This window comes from Rhipicephalus sanguineus, chromosome 3, assembly GCF_013339695.2.
Source record: "Rhipicephalus sanguineus isolate Rsan-2018 chromosome 3, BIME_Rsan_1.4, whole genome shotgun sequence".
NCBI classification, from domain to species: Eukaryota; Metazoa; Arthropoda; class Arachnida; order Ixodida; family Ixodidae; genus Rhipicephalus; species Rhipicephalus sanguineus.
The window spans coordinates 161,995,787-162,015,966 of record NC_051178.1 but is presented as its reverse complement, the minus strand read 5'-3'; the positions used below and the strand labels follow the sequence as shown (position 1 = coordinate 162,015,966).

At 46.5% G+C, this 20,180-nt stretch overlaps 1 protein-coding gene across 1 annotated transcript; it reads right to left on the bottom strand.

Annotated features, from left to right (window-relative positions):
- Positions 1–8,773: 8,773 nt before the first annotated feature.
- Positions 8,774–13,425, bottom strand: LOC119387602 (cuticle protein 16.8). Its single transcript, XM_037655040.2, has 3 exons — positions 13,268–13,425; positions 11,477–11,689; positions 8,774–10,888 (listed from the first exon to the last, which is right to left on the bottom strand). The coding sequence occupies exons 1-3, from the start codon at positions 13,277–13,279 to the stop codon at positions 10,376–10,378; spliced, it is 738 nt and encodes a 245-aa protein (XP_037510968.1). The 5' UTR covers positions 13,280–13,425; the 3' UTR covers positions 8,774–10,375.
- Between the last annotated feature and the right edge of the window lie 6,755 nt (positions 13,426–20,180).

Here is a 20,180-nt window from a genome sequence, read left to right as displayed (position 1 = left end):
AAAGAAATGTTTTGAATTGAACTGGTGCTGCTCGAATATGAAAACTTTTATGACTGTTGCAGCTTCCACGATCTATCTAAGCTTTTGCGAGTGTGTTCTGCTTATCAATCCATGATTCACCAGGGCATTGCGCAAAATTCGTGCACGTCGGATGAGACCGATGGCACGCCCCGCCACGGTGGTCTAGTGGTTACGGTGCTCGACTGCTGACCCGAAGGTCGCGGGATCGAATCCCGGCCGCGGCGGCTGCATTTTCGATGGAGGTAAAAATGTTTTGAGGCCCGTGTACCTAGATTTACGTGCACGTTAAAGAACCCCTGGTGGTCGAAATTTCCGGAGCCCTCCACTACGGCGTCTCTCATAATCATATAGTACAGATATGATTATTATAATACCGATGGCACACTTGCAATGAGTAAATATAGGTGGCGCTAGAGGCTGACGCAAAGGATCGGTGAGTATAATCTAATTATTGGAGTTTTACGTCACAAAACCACGATATGATTATGTGAGGCGCCGTAGTGAAGGGCTTCGGAGATTTATTCCACCTGGGGTTCTTTAACGTGCACCTAAATCTAAGTACATGTGCCCCAAGCATTTTGAAGAATCCGTGAATCTGCATAGAGTTCAGCGAGAAAGTTTCATGGAAGCACATTCCTTAAGCTTGTATGTGATTATTTCGACGTAAAACAAAAAATTGCCGAAGCTTGCGCTAAGTCGCGCAACGCTTGAAACACCGAAACTGGACGATTCTGAAGTCTAATCTGGTTGCTTCTAGGGTCTTGCTATACTTTAGCTAGGTTAGTCACGACGCGGATATCTAAACTCCTGAACCGAGCGTTCGCGCCTCTCATAGAACGACCCTTTCTTTATCTTTGCTCTTTTCTCTATCTTTCTTTCTCTATCTTTCTTTCTCTTTATTTCTCTGTTGATCTTTCTATTTTTTTCTCTCTTCTTCTTTCTCTACTTCTTTCGATCCCTTTCTGTGTTTTTAATTCTTTCTCTGTCTCCCTCCTTCTATATCTTTCCTTGTGTTTTTATCTTTTTATATCTTTATTCCCATTATTTGTCTCAATTTTGCTCTCCTTCTTTCTCTCTTTCTTTCTTTCTTCCTTTCTTTCTATTGCTTTTTGTCTCACTTTTTCTCTTAGTGAACTAGTGGTGAGTAGTGGCATTTGCCCTATTTCTGTGGCACATAACCGTGATGATAGCCATTTCTTGGGCTAATTGTTGCCTTCTTCTTTTTTAGTGGACCAGTGGGGAGCAGTGGGATTTGCCCAATTTCTCTGGCACATAACAGTTCATGATGATGATAGTTTTGTGATAGGCCGCACAAATTACGGCGCTGTTAAAACGTGTTACAAACGTTTTAAGTGAACTACGAAACACAAGGTTTCATAGAATACTGGTTTGGGCGAGTTGGTAAAATTCCAGTAGCGTAGACGTTTATGCACGCTCTCGTCGTCCTGGTTGTGCACTAGATGTTTAGATATAAGGTCCATGGCCTTCAGTAGATTCTTACCTTTAAACACCAAACGTTGTGTTTTTTTACTAATATCACTTTTCTTACTGCAGCATGCAGTAGCGTGACACATGAAAAAAAAAGACACACAGAGATAGGTAAGCGCTGAACTTTCAACGGCCTATTTCGTGCCCTGAGAACATCGTTCTTTTATACGCATCTAAACATCAAAACATCAAAACACAAGTGATTTCGCACGTGTTCGTCACCCAAGATACATCATCTCCTGTCCGGAAAGCACTATAGAAGGCGACCTTACACACATGTGTCCTAGTTCAGCTGTTGCTTCAGTTTGTTTTATTTCACCTGTGAGCTCATTTCGAAAACGGCCAACGACAATGCATCAATTGAGATCCGGGATGCAACAACAACCACGGGCGTAGACAGGGGGGGGGGGTTGAACCCCCCTTCCCCCCGACATTTTTCCATTTTGCATGTGCGTATATACACGCGCACATACACACGCACGCACGAACATTCAAAATGGATGGTTGAACCCCCTCGAAAAAATTTTCTGGCTACGCTTCGAACAACAACCCTTGGATTGCACCGCCAGGAAACGTACAGTCGTAGCAGTGCTCGCGTAATCTGTGTTCCGCTAATACACGATGTACTTAAGGAACTCCAACTCGCCCGAACAGCGAGCCTTCCGAGCTCATACTGCGCTCTCATGGTTGGCCTTCGTCGTCACAACAGGATCACAAAATTTTACTTTACACTTTAAGTTACATCTTACTGCTATTCCGTCTATAACCGCACTCATACAAAGAGCGAAACGGGTCTTTGTTGCTCCTTCAGCCCTCCAAACTCTCGACTCTACAAGCGTAATCGTACATGTCAGTTATTCACTGCATCATTAAATGTTGTCATACCTTTGTTGCTCCTCTAACAAGAGATGCAACGTGCAGAGGCTTGCGCATTGTTAACTGTGGCTCCCTTGTCAGTACCCCCTTCCCTACTCGTGTATGGGTGGGTCAATGCTTTCTGTGAGTTGAGGTCCGTTAATAATGATGGATCGCTCTTCCCGCTCCAAATGAAGGCGCCTTGATTTAAGCTTTCTCATTTCGCTTGCTCTATCCCCTTCGCGACCGAGCCGGTCGCCTTGAACAGTAAACAGCTTTTGTTGGCAAGAGCAGGGATTACATCTGTTGTGCCTGTAGAGAAGAATTGCTTGCTGTGCTTGCGTGTTATTTTGCAGCAACGGTTCTTGCCGTTACTTCGACAAAGAAGCACGGCAGTCATTCAATTAATGCTTCTTTTTGTTTTGTTTTGTTTTGCCTTTCAACACCTCTCCTTAAAAGGCTTGGTGCGTCCTTCACACGCAATATACACGGATCATTGCAGCAGGGTCTCTCTTCAGCCAATCGCTGAGAAACCTCGAAAATGCATAACCAAGATCAAAGCTTAATTTCTCAATTACCGAGTACCATCAGAAGAGAAAGCATATGCATAACAGCAAAAATTTGCATTACTGTATAATTTTTCACACCGTTTTAGAGTTACTTGAAACCGCGTCTCATGAGTGCCAGGGCAGAAGAGCGAGCATGTTGTGTGTTTCTAACATTCTTGTTTTTCTTTTTCGTTTGTGAGTTTCGATTGACTTTAATTTTACCACATCTTAATTACTGTGCCTAAACATGGGGACAACAAATATCGTCAAAGAAAGTAAACGTGGCCATATTGCATAGCAGTTCATTCACCATTGGTGTATGAAGTTTTACTAACAGGATGAAAACTTGGGATTGGCGGTGGATCGCGGTTATGAGTGCAGCGCGTAGGCACGCGAATTTGTGAGTGCGTATGTCCACTCTTGAGTCCTTGCGCTGCACTTACAGCCATTTTTTTTTTCATCAGCAGGAAAATCGGGGGAAGAAGCAACCTTTTCCAGTCATTCCTGAGGCATCACGTTGCTTCTGGCCATACGAGAAATGCCTTGGCTTATACGACACTGCCACACGGCAGTTGTAAGGAAAGTCTGACTGGGTGAAACCACCGTACTGAAATTGGGCTTCAATGATTTTGAAGCGTCCAACACCTGCTCAACAGGGACTGTGCTACTCCACCTTTGCGTCACCTTTATCGACGTGGCGACCAGAAACAAGATGTACATAAATGGCGCTTTCTTTGACTAATCGCCGCGAAATATCCAGGACGTTCATGATTAGCTCTGAGGGTTCTTATAACAGAGTTGTCAAAATTGCTTCTAGGAAACATTCTTGAACACAGGGTGTCGCTGGAATCAACGTATCGACGAGCGGTCTTGCCTTCTTCAAGGCTGCAACTTGAAGAAGACAAGACCGCCTGTACAAATTTTGGCTCCTGTGGCACACCGTGTTCAAAAATATTTCATCTCTTCAAGCTTCCACCTTCCCCTAAACTTCTGTTATCGAGTTCCATATTTTAGGTTTTGGATAGGAGCTTCAACCGTAGCCTACCTACTGGCTTCTTATACTTTAATGAACGTTAATGCGAAAAGCCGTTTGAAAAGTAATTGAGTTTATCACTCCAAATTAGTGATCCGGTTACTCGTCGTGGCTTCGATCGTTTTAATGATCAGCGTCGGTACATAGAATGTGCCACCGTTGTCTTGAAACGTACTTGTAGTTTCATGCTCAGAAACAGAGAACCGTAATCACTGGATACATTTGAAAATGTTTAATTAAGAGCAATTGTAAAGTAAGGTTGATAATTAACCCTACAAGAGCGCGTGATAAAAGAATGCTAGTGTGTACATAATTAGGAGTGCATTCGCCGTGTACTTGTTCGAGAATCCATAGCGCTTTTGTAGCGCTAGAAACGACACCACAAGAAAGAAGACAGAACACCGCGCTGTGTTCTGTCTTCTTTCTTGTGGTGTCGTTTTTTTTGCGCTAAAAAAGCACTATAGATTCTCACCAACTAGCCCGCCAACGCATTCTGTGGAACTTGTTCGAGAACAAGAATTTATTGTACCATTTGCCGCAATCAGAGTTTGCTGCTGAGCGACGCTAAGTGTATAGGCGGGTATCACTTTCGTTCTCTCCTGTACGCCACCTGGTGTGCGGGTTTGAACGATAGTCATCTTACTTGAGAGGCAAAGCGAGTCTATGTATCACAAGGCGTTAAAATGATGTCACCCCTTATCTCCATGCGCGACCGTACCGACGGAACCGTAAGTGACAAAGGGTTCTAACGCTTCACCGCGGATAACGATATGCTATAGCGATTTATCCTTGACACTATCGCCGTGTCATCGCCATGCCGTTGTCGCTACATACACGGTTCGTCCGCTTTATGCTATGTATCGCCATGTCCTAACGCCTTGCGGCATGCCTAACAATTCTATGGAGCGAGTCAGTTGCAAGTGCATCACGTAACATTTATTTGCGGATCACCTGCAGAGTTTTCCTTATTTCTTTATACTTACCATCCCTGCTGGGAGTTAATGACGTCATGAGGAAATTGTAAGATTCTTTTGTCGGCTTTCCTCTTCCTCTGCTCAGGAAAATACACTGAGACGGTCAGGTTTCCAAGATTTTACCTTTGCAGTTACTGCGGTATGGACCTAAATAATATCTTCAACTTTTCCACTGGCTCAGTGCAACGCTTTCATTGCGCATATCACACACTTCACCTTGGTCGCGTCGTCGAAGGCTCGGGTGACTTTCTTGTAGAGAGTGCTCACCTTGCCCACTGTGAATCAAAATAAACCAAAACGAGACTCCCATGTCTAATTTGCATTTAAGAATGCAAACATGCACCTACGCCACGCAAACAAAAAGCGCTCGACTGGTTTCTTCGCAATGGTTGTCGTCTCGGCGAGCCGATGCTTTATGAGATTAGCTTGGAGCAACGCGTGTCGCCTGGACAAGTCGGGAGCTGGGAGCGGTTCGTGTGCGAAACATACACGCACGTATAGTGCCCCGTGGTGTGTGGCAACCGCAACAGAAACTAAACAGAAAAGCTCGTCTCCCACCACGAGCATACCGTCGCGCGCGAAAGAAGCGATAGAGTGAGTGAAAATGACCTCTCTTTGAAGGAATTCAACTCGGAACTCTACGTGATGCCGGAAAAGACAAGAAAGCACGGCGGCACCATCGTGAAAATCTAGACGGACCGAAATTCTTGTTGCGCAACCACGCCGAGGAGCCACTATATCGTCCATGGAAACGAAAGCGAATGCCACGCGACAGGCACTCGCGTTGCACAGGCGTTTACCTCCGCACGTCGTGAAAGAAAAGCGGTTCCCTGGCGCGCGACTTGCTCTCCGAGCGGCGGCGGCCTCTAGCTGATGAATGCCACGCAGAGAAGGTGACCGGGAAAGGACGTCCGCCTGAGGGGCTCGTGCGGAAAACACACGGCTCGTGCGGGCGACAAATAAAACGGCGCGACGCTAGCCGCTCTTCTCCTCCGGCGGTTCATCTTCTTAATGTTTTTCTTTTTTTCTTTCTTTCGCACCACGAACGAGCGCTGCGACCCGACCGCGTGCACATTTGCACGCGCGAGGAATATGACTCGGCTCGAGCGCGTTATTCATCACGGGCAGCGCTCAGTGCGCCAGCGAGAACCAGTGTATTTTCTCGTGCAAACGCCGCAGTGCAGCCAAACACTGCACTCGCCTGTGCCAGTGTTTGTTTGTGCCGACGCGCGTGGGCATATCTCGGCGCGAATCAAAGTGGAGCTTGGTCGTTGGCGCCGTCGCCTTGTGACGCTCGCGCGCGAGCGCAGTTTTGCATAGTGGGCGTCTGTGGCGGTTTGTTTAGCGCGTTCGCAATGTTGCGCGCTAGCCCGTGCAGGTCTGGGCAGATTATAGTGCCGCGCCGATTTCTTGGCAGGCGCCTCGCTTCTTTGTTTAATTGACCGAGCCTTACTTGAAGGAAAGAAGGAGAAACAGAGACTGTTTGTTGGAGGGTTGCCGACTCACAGGTTGCATGCATCCAGCCAAACGTTCTTATGCGTTACCGATCTCCGGATCATTTTCCGGGATTATCTCTGCGAGCGCTGTATCAGCGTATATAGTAAAGTTCCTTGGGGCGTCTTCAGTCCTATACATCAGCACCATATTTAGATTCTTGTTTGCATACTCCTCCGACGTCACTACTGCGCAGCTGGAAGGTTGTCGAGTTCGTTTTCTTTCATGCAGGAAGTGAAGTAATAAACGGGCAGAAAGTACATTGTACCTTTCAGTTTTTGTTCAACGCCGGAACGGAAACTCTGCAAGGAAACGAGGCTGCCAGCAATCAACGTCACTTATTGATTGCGTACGTTTTAACTGCCTTGGCACTCGCAAGCTTCGAGGTATAATACAGTATACTTAATTTACGTTTTGTCTGACTGGTTCAACAGTCAGGAGCGATATCATTGCCGTCCTGTAGTGTTTTATCCCTACTCAAAAATTATGCTCACATGGAAGGTACCAGCCATCGTCTTTTCTTATTCTTTCTCTGTTTGTTAGATATGTTGACTAGTTAATAATGATATAACGTTCATTGTTATTGACTCATTTTAACACGTGATATTGCATTTACATCTGTTTCACATAAGACAAAAAAAACGCCAGGCCTGCGCTGAAACCGCAGCACAGTCACAGCGAAAGCTGGAAGAGCGGTGTTTCTAGAGCCCGTTAAGCTCTCTTGGGGCTACAATACAAGTACACTAGAAAGGTACCCACTACGCCATAAATCACAATTTTTAAGAAGTTCGGAAGCACCTACTAAGCCATTATTCGTCATTCTGCGGAGAGCGAGGCACCAGCTACACGTATGTAAGGCATTATGTGCACTTTGTTGACGCGACGACTGATGACGATGAAGAATTATGGCTCAGCCCTTTGTAATGGGTTGGAATCTTTAAACGGCCCACCAGTTATGTAATTTGCATTAGGTGACGCCCGGTCGCTATTTCACTCTCCCGTCATGCTGTATAACATACGTTGACGTGGAAGAGAGACGGAGGGGGAGGGGGGGGGGCGAAGAACATTACTGAGACCCCGAGGAAATAGATCATGCGCTTATGGGCTTCCTTGGCAACCAATACAAGTGCACTTGCGAGGAACCCACTACGCTATAAATCACTGTAATTTCACTGAGACCCCGAGGAAGTGGATCATGCGCTTATGGGCTTCCTTGGCAACCAATACAAGTGCACTTGCGAGGAACCCACTACGCTATAAATCATTGTAATTTTTGAGAAGTAGGGCAGCAGGCACTGTGCCATTTTTCGTCATTCTGCGGAGAGCGTTGGTACCTGCTAAACGCATGTAAGGCATTATGCGCCCTTTGTTGATGCTGTGCCTGATGAAGATGAAGAATTATGGCAGAGCCCTTTCTAATGGGTTCGAAGCATTGAACAACCTACTCATTGCGCAATTCGCATTGTGTGACGCCTCGTTACAGAATTCGCGTTGTGCGACGCTTGGTGCTTATTTTACTCTTCTACCACGCTATATTGCATATGCTAATGTGGTTCCTTCCCGACGTGAAGCCTGTATAGGACCTTTTTGCAAAGCAGTTTCAAGCACCGGCATGGCTCAGAGGTTGAATACTGGGCTCCCACGCAAAGGGCCCAGGTTCGAACCTCGTTCCATCCTGGAATTTTTTCTTATTTCGTTTTTTTTCTTATTTCGAGCGATACTGGTTACGGACACCGGCGGCGGCGGCGGCGGCGGCGGCGGCAGCGGCGGCGGACAACTACGGCGCCAAAAACGGCCGGTGAAATGATCTCATAACAGCTTTCGCTGTAAAAACGATATTGTATGATCCCTTTAAACCTGACTGCTAGCGACAGAAATTTTTGTTACGCATATTTGTTTTCATATGATTTCATCTGCAAATCTTTGCTGCCCTTACCTCATTTCCTAGTGCAGAGTAGCAGACCGGATTGTTTACCTAATTAGGCTCTTCGCCTCTCTGCGATTGTTTCTTATGTCTACAATTGACTTCGTTGGTGAGACCCGCAAAAGGCAATATTAATGGCATATTTTCGCTAATTAATCAAGGTTAAAACACGTATTAAAAATATTGTTATTGATAGTAGACTCTAGCCAATTATGATGGTGGACGTACTTTTAGGCAAAGCGGCCAGCCATTGGCATAGTGCACTTAAAAACGATAAGCTTTTAAATTCAGTGCCAGTGGCTATTCTGTCAAGCGAATACAATCACTAGAAGTCAATAACCTATTCGCTCACTCACTAAACGAAACAGCTTTGTTAATTCAATGAAGCGATCGTACGAATACGAAAAAAAAAATGCACGAAGTAAAGGACAGTGACTCAGCTTCTTATCGTGAAATATTTATTCATATCTTTTCTTGCTGCTCCCACTTGAAGGAACAAAGATAAACGTCCTAACAGCGCATGTTTGTGCGAACGAATACTGCGTTGAAGGATTGCCAAGTATTTGTACTTATGCATTGTTCAATTACAGCACGGCATAGCCCAAACGGACGTTTGCGCACAACCACAGAAGAATAATGTTCAATCAAATAAACCTAAAGGCTTTGCCCAGATGTCAATTGTGAAATCGCAGGGCTCGGGAGTAGAGAAGAAAGTGCGAAGACTAGTTCAGGGAATGAGATGAAACGCACCCAGGTCGCGTGCAAATAATGATATGCATGAAAAGTTGAACTTGAAATAATGAAGGGTGTTAATGAACACATGAAGAAGTGATCTATATAACGATATATTATGCAGAAAACCAAAGGCGGCCACAGGCCTTGTGTGAAAGTTAAGCAAAGCGCTGTTGTAGTTTTATAAAGTGCGGTTCTCGTTTATGCCTTTTGCAGAGCCTCTGCACCAGGCAAGGCGGCATAGAATGGTGATCAAGGGCGTTCATATTAAGCAAGATGGCCAAGCGTATTGCTGTCTCGTGGTAGTAAAGATGTCAGTCGCATCATCAGCTTCAGTTAATTGATATGCTTATTGTGACAGCATTGTTACATAAAGTGCGATGTATTGTGCGTGGTTCTTATTTAATGTAGATGTGTGTGCAGTGCTGTGACTATCTTATTGTTGTTTGTAAAGGGTGCATTCTATACTTGCAAAATATTTTATGTGGTGGCATTGGAGGAGTAAGCCGAATTAGGCATACTTTTACTATTCAAAATACGTTTTCACTAGGTACAAATACTTTATAGGCAGCATGAGTGTTACAGAAAATGCTGAAACTAATTACTTCGGATTAGAACAACGAACAGAAGAATCTTCTAAAACATTTTTTCACCTGACGCACAGCTTTGAATTAATGTCGACTGATTTGATATGCGCTGTATAAGACGTTAAAAATCGCAGATACACCCTGTTTACTTTCAGAATATTCTGCATTTCATGTTCACGGTGACAAATAGAATTAACATTCCTGCCTGTGATTTATAATAACCAAACAGTGCCTAGTGAAAGAGACCGAGTTGGTATTGTGCTGTACAAACAGAAGCTTCCCGGATTCATGTCAGAAGTCAAAAGGCTTGACGAATTTCAGGCGAGCACGGAAATTCACTGAACAAACAATTTTCAGCATTTTCTAGTTTGTAAAGCAGCGGAAGCTAGCTTATCGAAAAGCCTGGTGTGAAGAAATGTCAACATATATTGACTAAGGCGTTCCTAATACACATTAAAACTAATCGCATTCACTATCACTAACCTATTGTGTCTCAGATGTCTCGAAGGTTTGGGTAGTGTCTGTTGATTGCGCGTCAGTGTTCCATACCGGATGCTGTTGAGTGCCACCGCGCTGTCGAATTCGACGTCTTGTGATTCCCCGATTGTTCCCATAGAGGCACTAAAGTTCCGCGACAGGCTCAAGGGAGAGAAGATGCCGAGTTTCGACACTGTGGAGGTATTCGACAGCGGACAGAGTGTCACATTTAGTCGACAGTCCTAATGAAACCCGTAGCCGAAGTGACTGAGACCGCCAAAGTGACCGTAGCCTCCGAAGTGACCGTAGCCTCCGAGGTGGCCGAATCCGTAGCCGCCGAGGTGGCCGAAGCCGCCCAGATGGCCGAAGCCTCCGTAGGCAACGACAGGAGCAGCCGCAACCACGGGAGCAGCTGCAACGACTGGTGCCGCCGCAACAGTGGCTACCTTAGCAACAGCGGGCGCCGCCGGTACTGCGGCAACCGCCGACGTGGCGACCACGGCTGGCCCCTTGGGCGGTGTGTTGTAGGCGGCACCGGCTGGCTTCGATGCCGCAGTGCCAGGCTCGTTGGTGCTCACCACGGCACGGAAGCCGTGGGCGTCGGCCACGTAGGTGACCTTTCGCGTGAGGCCGTGCGCGTCCCGGTAGCTGTAGGATCCGACGCGGCGGTTGTAAGCGTCCGACACCTCATTGCGTGCTTGCGTGTTGCCTTGTCCGTCGGTCGTCAGGTAGCCGAACTTGGTGGACTGAGGAGCCTGCGAGCAAAGGAAATATTTGTTCGATATCAGTGGGCATAGAAATATCTGCATGTATTAGTAGCTTGTCAGAGACTCAGGTTGAAAACCGGGACAGAAAGACGATGTTCGTGTTCCTTTACTCTAGACGTTGGAATCGATGTATATAAATATTTATCGGTGTGTAGAAATGTAACTTGGCCTAAAATAGCCAAGCATGAGTGAAAATGCGACACGAGATGAACTTTCAGAGTGTACAAAGATTGTGCATAATAAATGCTATAGCTGTTCGTTTTGCCGACCGCACAATACATTAGACTCCGCTTACTGCGCAGACCACTGCAGGACGCTTTAAGCAAGGAAGTTCTAAAATTAAAGGCGCATATCCTAAATCCACCCGAGGAAATTTTACGAATAGACGTTGGACGTTTTTCTATACACAGTTATGTGTACGAAATACCGGTACTAGTCAACACTAAGTTTGCATGTACTATCTTTTGTTGTTACGTTGAAAACCAACAGCTATTTTTAGTAGTACAGCCCTACTTCACAAACTTTAGATCACATCTTTTTTTTCACAGTTGACGGGACAATGGGAAAAGGACTCACGATGAAATCGACAGTAACTGCCTTAGCCACAACAGGAGCAGCGGCTACAACAGGGGCGGCGGCAACGACGGGAGCTTTGGCTACTACTGGAGCCGCGTAAGCCGCTCCGTATCCGTAGCCGTAGCTTCCGAGGCCCCCGAACAAGCCGAGACCTCCGTAGCCAGCTAGAACGCCAGCCGAAGCGGCTGCTGCCGATAGGCACACCAAGAACGCCTGCGAAACGTCAAATCAAGAAAGCGTCAGAAAAATAGACGAGTTTGCAATCTAAGGCCGTCATTGACAGGCGAGACAAATCGTTTATTTACACAACACTTTGCCTTCGTCAAGTCACATAAAATATTTCAAAGTTTGTCTGGCCCCACGCTTCCGAAAATAGTGATTAAAGTAGAGATTATGTACTTAAGTTTAGGCATTGCTATTTAAACATATGATATCCAGTCCTGAAAATGTCCCTACTGTTTCTTAGCCAGCTCTAGACTCAAAGCAAGCTGTAGAATTTCCAGTTGGCAAATGACAACCATTCCATTTGGAAAAAATCGAATCAAAAAAGCGCGGAAACTCAGTGCATTGACAAAACTTTCCTGGACTACACCCATAAGCACCAGAAAGACAAAGAAACACATTGCTAAATAAAACAGCTTCATTCATAACTTGTGCAGGAGGTAAGCATACACACGCTCACTGCTCACTTTCTTTCCCTTGTTTGTCATCGTAGTGCTCTCAATTCCATATCATTGCGAAATTCATTAGTGTATTTACATACAAAACAAAAATCTTACACAAGCAGTATCCGCAAAAGCAAGCTTCAGCCAATCCTGATGCAGGACTAGCTAATAGCAGAAAACACGTACGACCTGAAGCCTTTGTGAATATCGGCCCCTGAAAACTGTCCTACATGAGCATTCTTCAGTGCAACATATTTTTGTTGTTTATACTTGCAAGTCAATAATGATTACGAAGAGTGGGGATGCTTAGCTTGGGAGATGATATCGATGCAATTATTTGTATTAATTAGCAGCACATATTAATTACTCTAATTGAGCATTGAACCCTGTCTCCCACTCTAAGTATCATTTGTTTCCATGGAATGCTGGCAATAGAAGTCCTTCAACAATAACAAAGCCATGTGGTACGCAGTACCGTCACATCTATTTATCCTCGCAGTGGTGGTCATCGCGTAGTGCGAAAAAATTGTCATTTCGTTGAAAAAAACCACGGAACGTTGTGCACAGCAATGATCCCTCAGAAACAAACTTTAAAAGCCAACTTTTTATAGTCATACTCGTAATTCACCGTCCAAGCCATTGGACTAATAACAGGATGCTAGAACATTCTCGGAAGAGCGATTAATTGCCGTGATGTACCGCACACCTGACCAATAATGAAGACGTTATCAACGATAAAAGACGAGTGTGGATGTAATTGCCTGTCAAGATGAAAGTGCAAGTGTTACACAGTACAGGAAACTGAACAATGGAATAAGCAGATGTGCTGAATAGTAAAAGTTCAGATGTTGCTAACAGTAAAATAGAATCGCACAATTTTCGATTGTTTTGTGTTGTGCTTAACTGCCACTCCACTCTTATCTAACATCTAATATTGTTGAGGGAGCAAATAAATTAATAAGCATAAACGGCTGCAGACAAAGCCTCGACATCATGTTTCGGAAATTTCCAAAAGCGTAATCATGTCAACGACCTTAACCGCGATATTTCGGGCGTACGCAATTTAGTGTCTTCAGGTCACACCGAAGCGCTTAAAACCTACAAGCTACGGAAGCGGGACACTCACTTGTGCGATCATGTCACCCTGTGTAGGTCGAGTAATCCAACGCTTGCAGTGGCTCGAGCTGCAGCTGGCGCAACCGCGCGCCCCACCTTATATAAGCGCGTATCGGAAAACGTCCTAATTGCCGAGGGTTAGTTTCGCCTCACTGCGTTGACCAATGGGCGAGCCAGTTGCGCAGTACGTGGCCGAGCTTTTTAAGCAAAGATAAAAGAAAAACACCAACGCCTCGCGGTCAAACACGCCCCACGCTAAACAAAGAAAAATAATTCAGCAGGAAGAGGGGTGGGGGGGTTGGGGGCTAACAGGGCTGCGGAAGACCAGTATTGCGAACAAGGCCGCTCACGATATGGACACGTACTTTCGCCGTTGCTCGCGCGGCGCCGATGTGTGGCGGCAGGCAAACATCATGCTCAATTAAACATGTCTTCTAAATCCCTCTACGTACTCTGCCCAAATTTTCTATCGCCACTACAAAAGAGCGCTCCATCTATGCGGAGACTTTTTAATGAGGCCCTCTTCCCGTGCGGGGCTTGGAACGTGTCTTCAGCACTGAATGTTATGCAGCGATCGGCTCCAAGTCATTTGGCTACGATAGCATCGTCTGAACAGAAATTGTGAATTGCTCGTTGCGCGTAAGGCCGTCGCGGGGATTAATTAAAGGCCAAGCTCATTGGCCGGCAGCGTCGAAGGCATTTGGCAATCGATAACCGGTGACGTGCCCTTGTCTTTTGGCTTCGGCGTTAACTTCCGTTACTCCCAACAACAGTAGCAATGACAGGAAACCGCAGCAGATCGCGAGGTGTGGTACTGTTTGTTATAGTTACGCGACAATTTGTGGTGCACAGTGGCGATGCGGAAAGAAATCACTCGGTGCCTGCGCCTTTGTCGTTGCCAAAGCTTTCCTCTTCCGCCAGTTAACGTTAACGAGGCAATCAGGCTAATCTACAGCTACGCAAAACTTCAATGGTTTATTCTATATTTGAAAAATTAAATGTATGTGTAGGAGAGGTCGGCATCGTATGTTGAAGCCTTTAGTGCCCGTTCTCTTTTATGAAAACAGTGCATATCGGAGATTTTGTTCAAACAAAGAAATCAGCAAGAAGGACAGGCTCAACACGCTGGACATATTGACCGCCTCAAGGAAACGTACAAACAAGATGGAGTATCTTAAAACACGCGTAAATTTATAAATAGCTTACGTAAAGCTTAAACTAGCTTACCCTTTCTTCGTTTTATAGAGCCTGTACGGCAGCATCAATTTACGTTATATGCTAAGTTATACACTGATAATACAATAAACCTATCACTTTCACCATGAGTATCGGCTAAGTAGAAAGCTGTGAAGGAAAGTGAGTTTATTTGCTCTATGTTAAACAAGGATGCCAAATTGAGGCATTTGGTGTGCGAATGCCTGGATTCGGTGCGCAAACTCGATGACGCTTGTCAACGGTCTTTTTCCCAAGCATTTTAAATGTGTTTACTTTTCCAAGTAACCATCGAATGGCTTAAAAAAGGGAGTTTATTGCCTCACGAATCGACCCCCGCAAAAATTTTAAAATCAGTCAGGTACGAGTGGCGTTACAGATATTTGTCGCACGTTGTGATTGCTTTCTCTCTTCTCTTGTCCCGACGACCGCGCTGGAAGCAAAGCCGGGAGGGATGGCACGGTGAAAGAAGTTACGTCATGCGTGCGTCATGACCTTGAGCACTTTTTCATTTGTTTTTCTTCGAACGCACGGCTTAATTTCAGTGTGATCACGAGCGCGAGCGTGGACACGTGGCGTCCTCTCGCGGTGGCCGCAGTAACGGCGCAACTCACAATACTCAATATAAGCCAATGGAGTGAAATTTGGGTATAAGGCGCCGTCATTTGGGTATGTAGCATCATTTGTAGAAAGAAGAGGGAACGAGTTCTAGCTGACTTTGGGAATTATTTGTAAATTCTGGGCCGCGAGCTCCGCTAAAATGTTTGGCTCGCGTGTTCTCAGGAGACTCGACTACCAATCTGCAGCGTTTCTGACCACGCTGAGAAAGTGTTGCAGGACCCCTTTAAAGCACTGGAGTGGCAGCAGTAGAACACTTGACTCTTATGCAAAATGCCTGGTTTCAATTCAAGTTGGAGCCGGAATTTGTATTGTTTCCTTCCATGGGAATCTTCCCCTTATCGACAACGCCGCCGCAAATGCCTGCACCACGTTATCAGCGACACGGGCGCCGCAACACTAGCGCATTAAATTAACAGTCTATTCTCGCTGTTCCTGGGTTTGAATCAACTGTACCGCATAGCCGCATACCATGGGCTGGGGCACGGAGAAAGAAGTATTTGAGGACGAGAATCTCTCGGCCGCGGCAACGCGCGAGGGCGGCGCGATAGCGTCACGGCGGAATGCGGTTACGCCGAAGCACGACAGATGACGCTTTCGGCCTGTTGCCATCTTTTACATGCTCTTCTATGGACGCGACGCATAAAAATCGTGATAGCGCCTCGTACATGGTAAAATTTCTAATATTTCTGTCTGTAACATCAATCGGTATATATGACAGATATTTTAGCTGCAGTTCCTAATCGATACTGCCAGAATTATAGGCCGTACTGCTCTTGAAACGAACTGCTAGTAGTGGCCCCTGAGCAGACGACGTCTGCCGCCGCATGCACGCGCCCCTCGCTCCTCGCTCGCATGTTGTGCGCGCGCATGCGTAGGTGGCCTTGGGACGGAAAGTTCCCTTCGCGATTTGCTGGTTTCTTTCTCTTTAGCGCTCTCAGTGGCTTCCGCGCGTTGCGCCGGCGGCGCCGACTCCTCGATGTTTGCGCGCGCTTTTCACGCCGCGATAAAGGAGAGTGCTTTGCAGATTTAGACCGGTGCTTCTTCAGGATGGGGCGGAAATGTGTCGTGCCGAACTGCAGCAGTGGGTACGCGTCCTGCAAGGAGAAGGTAATTTACCTTCAAAGTTCATTGTGACCCAGTGAGGTTGGAAGCGTGGGCTCGCGCCATACCAAGAAAACACCGACAGCTGACGCCTCGTGACTAGGTTTGCGAGAAGCACTTCTCGGACAGTGACATAGACAGGCGGCGCTATTATGGTGAACTTGGTGGCGAAGTTCTCCTTGACAAACCGAAACGGCCAGTGTTGTTACGAGACGCCGTGCCTTCAATCTTTCCGCGCGCTGTGCCAGATACTTGTCTGCTGTTCTCAAAAAAGGACAATGTGAAAATACAACCACCTGGGGTTTTGTAACATGCACCTAAATGTAAGCACACAGGCCTTTAGCATTTCGCCCCCATCTAAATGCGGCCGCCGCAACAACCTAAATCTGAATTGATGGCATATAGGGTGAGTCCCATCATTCGTTGAAATAAATTTTACCTAACTCATTGAGTTCACGTTATTTCACGTTGTACAAAAAATATCACGCTGGTAATTTTCCTGTATGTGACGCCATTTTTCTCGTTAATTTACCGAAAAAACTTGAAGTGCGTTTGAGCTTCGCCTTTAAGAGTAGAACGCGATAGCATAATCGGGCCCCGTGCGCATCGCCTTCTCAACTGCTAGCCTCACCGACACGGACACCGACACCGGTATTTCTGCGAAACGGGCTCTTTAACGCTGTCGCGTTAAAATATGGAGCCGGCGAGGACGCGCAAGAACACATCCATTCGGGCGTGAAGCGCGAACGGGGAATCGGCGACGAATGGCCTTGAACCGACGAGCTTCGTCGGAGAGCGCGGTGAGAGGGACGCGCGCATTTTTCCTTCTCCGCTAGCGGACTCTCTCGACAGAGGGCGCGTGAGCGCTGTGCCCGATTTCGTGACTTTATTAGGACGCCCGAGCGAGCGCAGTTTCGCCTCCTCAAGAATTCTTGCTCCGTGGGCTGGGGTATGCGGATATGAGCCACAGGTGATTCAAAGTCTTCTTCAAACCAGTGACAGCAAGAATAGACCGTTAATTTGACGCTCTAGCGTTGCTGCGGCGACCGTGTCGCTGATAATAGATTTCGTTGGGCGTCCACAGCAGCTCTGTGGACGCAGCCTGCCAGCCATTTCCTATGGCATGCTACGTCCGTAAAGCTGTTGCGGACGCTCAACTAAATCTGTCCAATGTGGTGCAGGCGTCGGCGCCGTCGACGATGAGTGGAAGACTCCCATGGATAGAAACAATAAAAAACACCAATTTCGGTATATGCCAAGTTGTGGAGACGACCACGAGAGCTCCCGGTCAGGCACGCCCACACCAAGCTTGCCCCCATTTTGTCAATAGGCGAAGGGCTCCTGATTTTTTTTATAAACACTTTTGCGCTTGCCAACTGCGTGATGACCCGTGAAAGGTAATTTCAGTGTTCCACCGGATATAGCTCACGACTATACACTTCCGCGGCTGTGCTGCCGTAACATTGCCTACAGAGTGGAAGCGAGTGCTGGGCTGACACTTAATTTTCTTCAATCGTGCATGCGGCGCAGTTCCCTGTTCCCTCTCCAACGGCTACATCGCCGTAATTGCGCTGGTATAACGGTTCAAGTGTCGGCAAGTCGTGGATTACTTTGCAGTTGCATGCCTACAGGTGAGTCCTTTAATGCACGCCAATCGCGGCCCCCTGGAGGCATTGAAGGTTTGAAGATCTTATTTTACATAGCAACGCACGCGTGTGCGCAGGGTCCCGCATTTAATCATCTATTAGTTACTGTATTGGGGCCATTAGATACTGCAGTTGCAGAGCTACACATACTGGAACTGCGGCTAAGCAGTTTACTAAGCCGGTATCTAACGCAAGTGTGCACACATTAAAAATAATTCCACAAAAAGCGACCAAACATGCCCGCTTCCCGCTTGCCCTACGCAATTTGTGCATCCCCCCTCCCCCCTACGCGATTCTCTTAAAAAAAAAAGAGCCAAATACAAAGTATATAGCACGTATTGGTGATCCAAATCCTGGGGTGGATCACTGCTTCTAATGGTGCAGATGCTGCAAACGAGAGTTTCATTGCCTCAAACCAGGGGCGTAGCCACGTTAGGGCACACCGGGCCCGTGCCCCCCCCCCCCCCCGAAATTTTTTTTGCCATAGCATACAGAGCAGAAAATGACACTCGACCATATCTGCCTGCTCGTCCCCACTACAGATCAAGGAGGTGCCCCCCCCGAAAAAAATTTCTGCCTACGCCCCTGCCTCAAACGGCTGGGGATTCTAACGAAGGGACAGTCAACAGTCTGTAGTCTATAGTCTGGACAGGACACTCCGTATCTATAGGCAGAGCTGTATAAGGGCTCTTTGTGATGATTTGACCTTAGATATATGAGCTTCCGTGGCCTGCTTGTAAAATAATAGGATTTACAAGTCCAAAAATGAAATCACGCGCCCCTTTCCCCCTGCCTTCCAGCGAGAGAAAGAGAGTGAAAGAGCCCTTCATTGAAAAGCAAATAATTTAGCCGGTGTGCACAAATCGCTCACTCTCTACTCTGCGTGTCGAAGGCGAGGGGGAAGACGCAGACGGGAGGAGAGAAAAAAAGGTAAAGTAAGCATTTTTAAAATTTGAGAAACAACAAAAGTTTGATAAGCTGACCGACGCTATCCGAATATCTAAATAGAAATTTCATCGCACGCCTCCCTTCCAAGGCGCACACCTAAATATATGCATAGAAATGAAGTTGCCGATCGAAGCAAGATATGCAGCGTCCAAGCAATTCTCACGCGCCGATTGTGGGGCCACTCACATTGCCGGTGCCTTGTATAGCATTTTTTATTTTTACTTCAACACAATCATCTCTTGGTACGGAGTATATTATTCAAAGGGTAAAGAGATGTGGGTTTTAAGGATTAGGGGTATTGATTGTTATCCAAACAATCACAGTGGCAGTAGCGTAGGCAGAAATTTTTTTTCTGGGGGTGGGGTAGGGGGGGGGGTTCAACTATATTTCATGGATGTTCGTGCGTCTCCTTGTATGTGTCCGTGTACATATGCAAGACTGAGAAATTGTGCCCCCCCCCCCCCTGCCTGGCTACGCCAGAGGCCAGTCAAATCTCTGACACTCGACAATCCTTTGCTGTGCAGAAAAGATCACGTTAGGAAAACAAAGACCTGCAACCTTCTTTTCTCCCTTACTTTGCATACCCTTTATGCACGTCGCCTCTCACTAGTGTCGTTTCTTTTTCTTACTTTCTTTTAACTCAATAAGTTCGATGAAGGATACTGGTGCGCACCAATGTATGTACCAACTGCGTATATTATTGTTTACCGCGAAGGAGCGACGTACGCAAGATTACGTAAGACACGAAAACGGTACAACTTGTTTCTTTTTCCTTTATCAGCGCGGCCAGTTTTCCCGCACGTAATACGAAAAAGACTGTTATTACAGTCTTTTTCGTTTTTTTACAGCGCCCTAAAAAGGCGTTAACATCCATGCAGGGAATTGGGAACTGGTAACAACGGTCCTGGTGGCAGTAATCGTATCAGGCGACAAAAACACAACATACAAACGCAGATTGTACGATGTGTACAAGTTTGTACGCTGGATAACACTCCTCGGATTACACTCGCAGAAATACCCAAAAACTTGGAGTACGCTTGAGCCTCGCCTTCAAGAGTAAAACGCGATAGCTTATCGGGCCCTGTGCGCATTGCCTTCTCAATTGCTAGCCTGGCTTCGGTTCTCGGTGCATGCCTCAAACACGCCGTAAGGAAACGAACGACTGTGCGCGTAACATTGGTCGTTTCACAGTATCCTAGAATGCCGACTGCAAGAACAGTTGTTAAGTGCCCACCACGCCGTAATTATCCCTTTTGTGAATCAGTGAAGGGCCCGCTACGCGTCCGTAAGGCAACACGCGATCCTACGCAGCTTTTCACTTTGTTGATGGTTTTGATGATGATTAAATATGTCAGAGCGTTTTGTAATAGGTGGGCCTTTAAAAGACCCATTCGC

What these genes read in the sequence shown, in the direction of transcription:
- LOC119387602 (XM_037655040.2), bottom strand. An exon ending in CAGTTACTGTCGATTTCATC is followed by an intron (nt 10,889 to 11,476) that starts GTGAGTCCTTTT and finishes CTTTGCTCGCAG; the next exon opens with GCTCCTCAGTCCACCAAGTT.